This window comes from Habropoda laboriosa, unplaced genomic scaffold (assembly GCF_001263275.1).
Source record: "Habropoda laboriosa isolate 0110345459 unplaced genomic scaffold, ASM126327v1 scaffold6269, whole genome shotgun sequence".
In the NCBI taxonomy this organism is placed as follows: domain Eukaryota; kingdom Metazoa; phylum Arthropoda; class Insecta; order Hymenoptera; family Apidae; genus Habropoda; species Habropoda laboriosa.
In genome coordinates, this window is record NW_017106173.1 from 77,864 (window position 1) to 89,018 (window position 11,155).

General features: G+C 28.9%; 1 protein-coding gene across 1 annotated transcript; it reads left to right on the forward strand.

The window, feature by feature from the left end:
- The first annotated feature begins 964 nt into the window (after positions 1-964).
- On the forward strand, positions 965-2,434 carry LOC108578293 (SPBc2 prophage-derived uncharacterized protein YonV-like). The gene has a single exon (XM_017941594.1). The coding sequence runs from the start codon at positions 965-967 to the stop codon at positions 2,432-2,434; it is 1,470 nt and encodes a 489-aa protein (XP_017797083.1).
- The last annotated feature ends 8,721 nt before the right edge of the window (positions 2,435-11,155 follow it).

Consider the following 11,155-nt stretch of genomic DNA (forward strand, 5'->3'; position numbering starts at 1 on the left):
CCAATGATCAACCCTCATCTGATGTAATAGACATATTTTAAAAAAATCACTGTCTAAACTTGAAACTGTATACTTATTAGGTATAAACCTTGTTTGTTTCGCATTTATGTATTTCTTAATACCACAATATTGCTTATTAAAAATAGGTTTAAGTTTTCTTATATAATGACTCTGAAAAAGTCTAGCTTCATCCTTACAGTAAAATTCTTTAATACCAAAAACTTCTACTTCTTCTGGATGTTCTTTGAACTCTTTTATTCCAGAGCAACCTTTGGTGTGTGACAATAATCTCTTTGAATTACCATAACCAATGTAAGATAATTTATCTCTAAAATACACAAAGTAGCAAATGAATTTTTCGTTAGATGTCTTGATACCCTCAGTTTTGTCTACACAGATAAAACCATTGTTGTTAAATAAATCCATACTTCCTCCTAATGTCTGGCAATATATTATAACATATGTCCACAGAAATACAAATCTTTATTTAGTTATGTGCCATAGGGTATTCATATAGCTTACTGTAGAGATTTAAATTAAAAAAATGATCATAACTACATTAAAGGAATAAAATTCAATATGTGGCATTACAGAATACATAGGTAGATCACGACATCTTCTGTCACCAACACAGAAACATAACACAACAATCCTGACAGCTCTGTATCGCTACTTCTCCCTTAATTCATTTCATTCACCAAACACAGAAAGATAAACAAAATAACCCATTAACCATGTCTGTAATTATATCTGTTAAACATGAATTATTAGACAGAACATTAGCATTTGTTTTTACTATATTATTAATTATAGTTTTGGGGGGTTAAGTTATTGTTTTTATTGTTAGTTATTTCAATTCTGCGGAGAAATTTCCGCAAAAAGTGATATTGATTAAATAATGCACTAATTTTTGGTTGACTTTAATTTTTTATTATGTATCATTTGTTGTTTTAAGGAGTTAATTATGTTTGATAATAATGTACCTAACATTTGTTGGGATGGTTTTAGTGAAACAGATGATTTACACTTGGATTTTGAGAAAGATGATTTATCAATTTCAGATGTTGTGTATGATAATTCAATTATAAATGAAAATCCAAAAGTAACAGTGTTTGATGCTGTGTGTGGTTCAGGTAAAACTAATCATTTAATACAGAAAATCAAAGAATCAGATTTTAACAGAAAGTTCTTGTATATTGTTCCTGTTATTGATGAATGTCATCGTGTTGCTGGAACTAAGTATGAAGAAGATGATTTGTTCAAAAGACCTATTCTTGAGGAAAATAGTAAAATAAGCTATGCTTATGATAATAATCACCCGCTGTTTAACAGAAAATTCAAACATCCAGACTATAAAGGAGGTAATAAAGAACAAAATCTTAAAACTCTTATGAACAATAAACAGAATATTGTTAGTACACATCAGTTGTTCAGCAAATTAACTAAAGATACCCTAGTTAATTCAAAGGAATATACTTTGATTATTGATGAAACAATATCTGTGTTTCAATATTATTCTGGTGTAACTGTAAAAGAAACTAGACTTCTTTTTAAGAAGAAACTTCTTTCTGTGGCAGAGGATGGTTTTACACTTGTGTTTAACAAAGAAAATTTTGGTAGAGATGACTCAACAACCGATGGAACTAAATATGAAGAGTTAGCTAGATTATGTAATGCTAGACAATTAGCTGTTATTGATCAAAGTTATGTTATATGGATGCTAGACATTGAACTTATTAAGTCTTTTAAGGAAGTCTGGGTTTCAACGTATATGTTTCAAGGAAGTCAAATGGACTCTTTGTTTAAGAAACATAAAATTAGTTATGAAATAGTAAATTTTGGCAAATCACCAAAAGATTTTCTTAAATTAATTAATATTCATGGAGTGAAAGATAATTCTTCATTTAATTCTATGATTGAATCAAGAAAAAATAAATTAAATTTGTGTGGTGAAAGGTGGTTCAGCTTATCATCTTCACATTTTTCAAAAGATGGTGATTCTATCTGTGAAAATCTGCGTAAAAATTTAGGAAATTTTAATAGGCATGTAACTAAATCACCAAAAAAGATTTTTAGGTTTCATACTGTATTTAAAGACTATGATCATAAGGTTTCTGGGAAAAATTATAGTAATGAATGGTTGCCATACAATATTAAAGCGACTAACTCATATAATCAATGCCACTGTCTAGCATATATGCTTAATCTATTCGTACAGCCAGCTATAACAAGATTGTGTCATAAAATGGGTTATCCTATATCAGAGGAGCAATTTGCCGTGAGTGAGCTTATACAGTGGATATACAGAAGTAGAATTAGGAATGGTGAAGTGGTTGATTTATATATTCCATCTGCTAGAATGAGAGAGTTACTTATTTGTTGGATGAATGAGTGGGAATTTGAAAAACTAGATACATTTAAAAGGTATGATTAATGAAATTAATTGTTGCTGGAGGAAGATCATTTAAAAACTATGGTATTCTTTGTGAAAAAATAGATTTACTTACTGTAAATCATAAAATAGAGTCAATAATTTGTGGAGGTGCTATTGGTGCAGATTCTCTGGGTAAGAAATATGCTTTAGAGAAAGGAATTAATGTTGAATATTTCATCCCTGATTGGGATTTATATGGCAAATCTGCTAGGGAAACTCTTTTAAAAACACAAAAGAAACTTAAATCTATTGGTATGACAGAGTATGAATTTAACAATGTGGTGGATTACTTAAATGGAATGTAGAAATTCTTGGATTGTTTATGCTTGCCATAATAATGTTGATATCTTATACATTGGTCATGGAAAAACAGGTAGAGAAAAACATGTTAATTCTGGAACTAGCCATGTTTATGAATTAAACAGAGATCATTTTATATATGAAAATTTGAAAACAGTTGTACTTAAATATTTTGATACTAAAAATGAAGCATCTCAATATGAAGAGTATCTGATTAGGAAGTGTTTGCCAAAGTATAATAGGATGGTTAAAGATTCTGAAAAAAAAGTATCTGATTCATTTGGATGGTTAGATAATGCACATAAAGTTAAGAAAAAGCTTGACTTGCTATTTGAAATAGTTAATAATACAAACTCATTTAATTTAAAAGGTATATGTAATGATTAAGTCTGTTGGAAGTAATAATGCAAATGAAAAAGCAGAATTTGCAAAGAAACGTGATATGAAAAGTATACTTAATGTTCGTGAACAAAAGATTATTAATGATTTTAAGAAATCATTGTCTAAGAATACAAAACAATACGCTTAATGGTGGGTAATGTAATGGAACAAAAGATTTTAAATGGTCAATACCATATTATTGTTCGTGAAGTAGCTTCCTTAACAAAGGAAGGTTGGAATATTAAAGATGGTAATACAATATTCCTTATTGGTGGCTCTCTACGTGTTGTTATGGAGAAAGAGTCCACAGTTGATGAAACTGCTGAAGAAGTTGGTAATGAAGAGCCAACTGAAGAATCAACAGAGCCAAAACCAAAAACTACTGGAACTAGAACCAGAAAACCAAAAACTAAAGTAGATTAAATAAATGGAGAGTGAAAACTCTCCTGTTTTAATTATAGGAAATAGTATGAACAAGAAAGAACTGTTAATGTTGTTAAATGTTCTGGTTAAGACTGAAAAAACTGTTACTGGTCTTATGATTGATAAATCAGAACATGATTTCATTGTCGATAAAATTAAAAGTGAAACAAATGTTATTCATAATAAGATGAACAACACATTGAAAGCTAATGGTGTCATCTATTTACTACATAATGGTAATTCAAATGTGAATAATCGAAAATTTGATAATCTTTTTATAATATAACTGAAATGTAAGGAAATAGTATCAATGTCTTTCACTAAAGCTCTTCAGAAATTTAAAAACAGTCGATATCAAAAGGTTGACCTAGATGATGAAGGAAAAAAGAACAAACTAGATAATGTACTTAATTTTGGTGGTGAAATCCTGTATGAGTATAAAATTGGTGAAAAAACAAGAAAAATCCACGTTTCTGTGGATAATGGGCAAAGAATCAACAAAAATATACCAAAATACAAGTTTCATGTGAGAAATGCTCAAGGATATCGTGTATTTATTAAGGCTTCTTCTCGTAAAATTGCACAAGAAACTGTAAATAGTATCTTTGGAAAGGGTTTTTACACTGTTTCAGGTAGTGATGTCTAATTTTTAATTGATTTTTAGGAGATTGTAATGGTTGGTTTAGTGGAAAGTTCAAAAAATAGTAAAGTTTTTAACTTATTTCCTCAAGATTATCTAAATAATGGTGGGAATAATAATAATTTCAAAACTAGAACTGTAATTGGTGAAGCAGATTTCCTTGCAATCCATGATACAGAAGAAATGATTGTTGTAGCTGTGTTTAAAGATACTGTAGATGGGTGGACTGGACTGAAACAAAGACTTCCATTCCTATCTCTACAAGATGTTAATGACCTTTCTGAAAATATGGCAACAGAAGATAAGCGTTATATTATTTATCCAGTTGAAGAATTGTTGCTTTAGGTGAAAATATGAATCATATGTATTCTGACAGTAAGAAGTATTTCTATTTTAAGAGTAATGTTTCTTATAAAGGATTTGTTGTTAACCATATAACAAATGTTATTAAAGAGTTTGATAGTTTCTGTATTGTAATTGTTAACACTGAAGAAAAATTTAATGTTAAAGATATAAATATTAGTGAATATTTTAACTATTATTACTGCAACAACAATGTTGAAAAGTTATATAATGAAAAAGGAGATAAACAGATTATAAACATATACTGTCCAAAAGATGTTAGTGTAGATATGTTTTTAGATTCTCTTGTTGGTAGGGAAGTTTCTAGTGTTATTGTTGTAACTAATAAGCCAACAGATGAACAACTGAAACTATTTAATTATGCTAAAACAAGAATTAGAGGAAAGTGCAATGTATAAGAATATTCCACTAATTATGGCTATATATCTGTTATCTAATCCATTAACTTATGGTGCAGATGTTTGTAATAGATACCCAAGTTGTGTGTTCCTACCAAAACAAGAGGAAAGTACAGAACAAATTAAACTGTGGCAGAATAACTCACTACCATTGAACAAATATCCAAATGATGTTTCTGTTGAACTAGGATGGAAACTTAAACAGAAGATAGAGGAATCTAATGAATGGAGATTGGAAGTTGATGTTAAATTCTGAAGTTGAATTGAAACTAATGGATTTCTATGGTGATATGAGGACAGTAAACCAACAGAAAACTCTAAAAGAATGGGAGCAAATATATCAGTATCAGAAAGAGGATGATGATCTTTCTGGAAATGATCATGCACATAATTACTTAGGGTATATTTTAGAAACTAAAAAAGCTTTAGATAAAATGGGTGTTACTGTTGAACAACATGATCAGTTCCTTATCAATAATCAAAGAAATTAACCTATTGGAGGTTTATATTAAATGAAAAAACCATTCTATGTAAGATTGACTAGATGCTTAACTGAAAATGTTTTTGAATACCCTGAATTAATAAACCCTTATTGTTTGTTACACCCTAAACTAATCTCTACTACAGTTACAGAAATTGAAACTAAAGAATTAGAGTATTCTGTGGTTGCTGATATGATCAAAGACTTCACTGTAAGAAATCTTTCTCCTTATGAAAATGAACATAAAATATTTCAAAAAGATCGTAAAGTAGAGTACAATGATTGCTACATTGTTATGATTGAAAGCCTGACTTTTGAAATTGTACGGAATTAGTTGAATTATGGAAAACCTATACATATTAGATAGTGAAAACAAACTTTTTGATAAACTAAAGGATTTAATATTTCAAAATCTAAAATATAAAATAGATGACAGACTAATATTGGTTTATTGCCATGATAAACGCTTGATAAAGGAACTTAAAAAACTACCAATTATTGATACTCTTGGTTTTACAGTGTACCCAACAGTAAAGAGTTATAATAATGGAAATCAATGTATTTCTATTCAATATAGAATTGGAAATGTTGTAGTAAATGTTCTTTTTATCTTGACTACAAATTATCTGGATTATCTATATGGAAAAGTTTTCCAATCTGCAATTATTCTAAATACTGAGTATGGAAGTGATGAAAGTGGGAATACTATTAAATGGTCAACAAGAAATAAATTTTGTGTTGAACAAATTAAATCAAGAGTTATAGGATATTGGAAATATGAGTGCTGAAACTAAACTGTCATTGCTGGAAGAAATATCTAAAAAATCTGATTCTTTCAATTTCTCATTCTCTGAAATAGATTTACATATAAAATCTTTTGAAGATAATAAGAATGAATATAAAGATTATGAGGAATTTCAACAAGAGTGGTTTACCAAACAAGTTTGCTTGTTTATCTCTAATTATAAATATTTTAAAGAAGTTAAAGGAAATTTATTGGCTGAACTGTCAATTAAAAACTTAACTATCCAAGATTGGAATGACTATATTAAAATGGTTGAATCCAATTATGAACTCAAGAGAAATGATACAATACTTTACGGTTGTGATTGTGGATGTGGTGGTGAATACTTGGATTTTGAAGAAGAAGAGTTGATTGACAATGAGTTGAAAGAAACTATTGATGAAATTTATAATAGGCTGAATGTTGCATGGTAAATTTGTACTAAAATGGTAAATTTGTACTAAAAATTTTTTCTCTATATTGAAATAGGGGGGTTAATATATTCTCCCTGTTTCTAAAATATCTGATATCGGTATAAACGAGGGTAGCTTTTTATCACTATAATTGTTTGGTATGGAATTGTTATATTCTATTATCTAAATCTTGGTGGGTTAAGCCCAACGAATAGGGGGTCGAAAATTAATGCCACCCCGACCCTAAAATATCCTGATCAACCATTCGTTTTTAAAAATAGATGGGTAAAGCTCTCAATGTATACCCACCTTATCTTTTTAAATTGATTAGGCATTTTTAAAATAAACTTTTGTTAGGTCTGTTAGATACACTATGAATAACTAATAAAACACCTGACACTCCCCTAGCCAATAATTTTAATATGCGTTTAACGCTTGTGTAAGGCTCTACACTGAATAATTCTACTTTGATGTACCATAGTACCTTAAGCATATAAACAAAGGCTATAGAGAGCCTATTAAAGCCATATGATGGGTACAATTAACATTAGTTTAATAACTTTACTTTTAGAAATCATAAGCACAAAAAAGCCACCTAAAAAAGGTGGCTCTCTACTATGTATATTTAGATTTTAAACTCTCTTAAGAATAAATCAATTACTAACCTACTTTCAGACAAGTTTTTTAAATCATCATTGTAGTTCTTACAAAAAACATTTCTTGAAACCTGATTAAAAACTATTTCTTGTTTACCATTGTTCAACTCTTTAAGTTCATTCAATATTGATCTAAGAGTATTTCTTAAGTCGAAAATGTCTTTCAGATTCTTAACAGTGAAGTAAACTCCAGTTATTTGTTTTGCAATCTTAACAGGCAAGAATTTACCAGTTTGATTATCTTTTGCCAAATGTATTTCACCAGCCTTTGAATTACTCCAAACTGTGATAGTTCTGTAAACAGTTTTAACCGATCTTACATTATTAATAACTACTAACATTTTATTTAATCCTATTTGATTAGAGATTTTATACCTATATGTCTAGGTATGATGCAAGTGTAAAAAAAGGCTCACTAAATAGCAAGCCTTTTATTTAAGATTTTAAGATTTATTCTTTTGCACTTGTGCCAATGTTATAAGATAGTATTAAAACAACAATAAAAAATACTAAATAGTTACTACAGTCAAATAAGAAGTCAAACATTTTTTACTCTCCTTCACTCTCTAAATCTTCTATTTGTTCTTCTAATGACTCTATTTCTGTTTCTAAATCAGAAATTCTTTCTTGAATGTCTTTGTATTCTTGGCAGTCATCTAAATCATAATTAGATTCATAATCTGATTTTCCACATCGGTATGCTACTGGGTCACAATTCTTTAACACATCGCTTGGACTAAACTGTATGCCACAAACAACTATATCACTTTCAGTTTCATCAAGGATGATATCCCATTCATCCTCTGTGATGCTGTATTCAAAGCCTTTCAGTTCTTTTTCAGCTTGTGCCAATTCTTCTTTATATGTAGCTAAATCAATTTTTAATGTTTGAATACTCATTTTCGATTTTCCTTTAATTTAAAATCTGGGATTAAAAAATAATTGCTTGTTTAAGCGTACAAGCAAACGCATATTACATGAAATTAAAACTGTATCGTAGATTAAAACTGTATCGTAGATTAAAACTGTATCGTAGATTAAAACTGTATCGTAGATTAAAACTGTATCGTAGATTAAAACTGTAAGCAAGCATATTCATAATTATATATAATTGCATGTTCGTTGCAATATTCTTCCCATGCTTCATTATCAGGGCACTCTGTATCTGCACGACTAATAAAATCACCATTGATTAGGAAGTTATCCACTATCATAGAAGGGGTATTTTCACCCACCCCACATTCGCCAATAAATTCTAATAATTGATCTTTTAATGAAAATCTCGCTTCACTAAGCCAATCAGGATTGTTTTCCACTCTCATTTCAAAGAATGTTTCGATTGCTTCAATGATAAAATCGCTTGTTACTTCATGCTTGATGGTATTCATTAACTTAATTCCTTACACTGTTAAAAATGTATTTTTACACAAATGGTTATTTCAAACTAAAATGGTTTTGAAACAATGATTTTTCTAGGACTAACATAGTAAAAATCACTTGTCATTATACAGTGTTTTAACCATAGTTGCCACTGATCAAAGTATACAACCTTTTCACCGTCCTGATCAATAGAATATGGTAGATTGAATAGATCAATATCGCCACTCTCTAGGTTATCTAAATCTAATTCACGTAAGCCAACGCTATTAAGTAAACTATCATTTTTTAAACTATCAAGTAAATTTTCCATTAGATGCCCTCTAAAATTTCATCGTCTGATAAGTGTTTTAATTCATCTTTGCACAACATAGTATAATCAAGTGAACAATCATATGAACAAAAAGTTAATTCGAAATGGTCATTAACTTGATAAGCTGAATTATTATATAAAGAAAATTCTTTATTGCAATGTGGACAAACCATTTTAAGCACCAAGTTTGTAAGAAGGAATAATTTTTTGCACTTCTTCAATTGTATAACAGATTTTACAATCTTTTAAAAGTACAGTTTTTTTACTGCTTAAGCCGTCAAAAATTGCATAAACAACTTTTCTACCTAACTTAATCAACTCAATATTTTTTGGTAAAGATTCTCTATAAATCTCTCTACCTTTATTTATGATAAATTCTGCATCTTTATATTCAAGAAAATTTAAATCCGCATATCCCTCAACAGTCAAATAGTTATTAAGATAGTCTACATAACAAATCTCATAAAACTTTTTTTCATAGCTTTTTAAGCAGTCTTGATAAAATGAGATTTGCTTTTTAAATACTGTGCTTTGACTGTTTTGGCTTGTACTTAAGTAGTGGATTTTTTTAATGCAAAATTCGTGTAAGAATTTCCTTTCTTTCTCTGTTAAATTATGTCTATGTAAACGACCTAATAGATCAATTTTTACACTGTCTAAAGGGATAGTAACATTAGCATAAATTTCTCTAAAACTTCTTTCATCAATAAATTCTGAAGTTTTTGCCATCATTAGTAAGTCAAAAAAATTGTCATCTGCTGTACAAGCAATCTCAAATTTCTCAAAACAATTGTCTAATGTCTCAACTTTGATAATTAAATCTTTAAAATAAGAAACGTCCACTAAATGTTCAGTTCTTATCTGCTCTAAAAAATCTTTAAACTTATTCATGATCACACCTTTTAATAGCTTGGCTAAAAAACTTGTCTTATTGAAACATTAGTAAATTAAATTGTCAATAGTTTTGAATACAATAGTTTTTAATACAATAGTTTTGAATACAGTTCCTGTAACATCAAATCTAAGCAATCCGTGATTTTATCGCAGTAATCAAAATCTATGAAAGACACTTCACAGACAGAAAGACCAGTGTCATTTATAGCCTTTAAACCTTCTTCACTAATCACAACAGGAAAGATTTCATACTCACCATCATCATTTATTATTTCAAACAATTTTAATTTTTCTATATTCTGAAACGCTTCATGCACAGAATATAAAGAAACTGTACTTCTTCCATGCTTAATAATGGAATTTACAAAATCAACTGTAATGCGGTTATTTTCTGCATACTCTGCAATAGCTAAACCACTCTCTACAAAATCCTTATAACAAGCATCTTTGTATACTTTATCTGATACTTTCATATCTGTTGCCTTCTTAATAGCTATGCTAAAAATTAAATGCTTTATTGCATCTATCTGATGACTGGTATTGAAACAATATATTTACTATTTGTCAAGTAAATTTTTAATCAATTCCTCATATTCTACAATCTAAAAATAATTTTAAATTAGTGCTTGCAATGCTGACACCAAATATATATAATGAAAGTATGTTAAGCAGATAGGAGTTAAACAGAAAAAGATAATTCAACACAAACAACAGAAATTCTCACTGGAGAATAGAGGAAATTTTAATCTCATTCTTTCTTGAGAGGAAATCTTGATTTTTCAAAATTGAATTTTCGGGAAAATGTTTTTATAAATTTTAAAATCGGTAAATCCCTATATTATATGGTCTTGTCCACAATAATATATTTTGGTGTGCCCAAAAAATTATTCTTAGCTAGGTGTATATATGTTTATTCTCTTCAGCATACTTATATTTTGTTTTATGGTGTCTACTGCAACATCATTGTTTTCTTTTTGGTCTATTGAAGAAAATTCAAATCATAGTCTTAGTAAACAAAGTAAAGTTTTTATATTTGTGTGTCACTTCCTAATCACTATACTTTCCTCTGCTTGTGCTGTGGCTATCTACTTTTTCACAGTAATTGGTTTAGCTTATTGGGAGGTTCTCAACCTACTTCAATAAATTCCTAATTAGCCAAAAGTTTTGGCATTTAGTTTTGAAATGGAAAAATATCATACACCATTTGTTTTGAAATGAGGAAATATCATAAATGATTTTATTACTATGTGTTATTTTTGTGATAACTATCTTAAACATAGATAGATTTTAGGGAGACA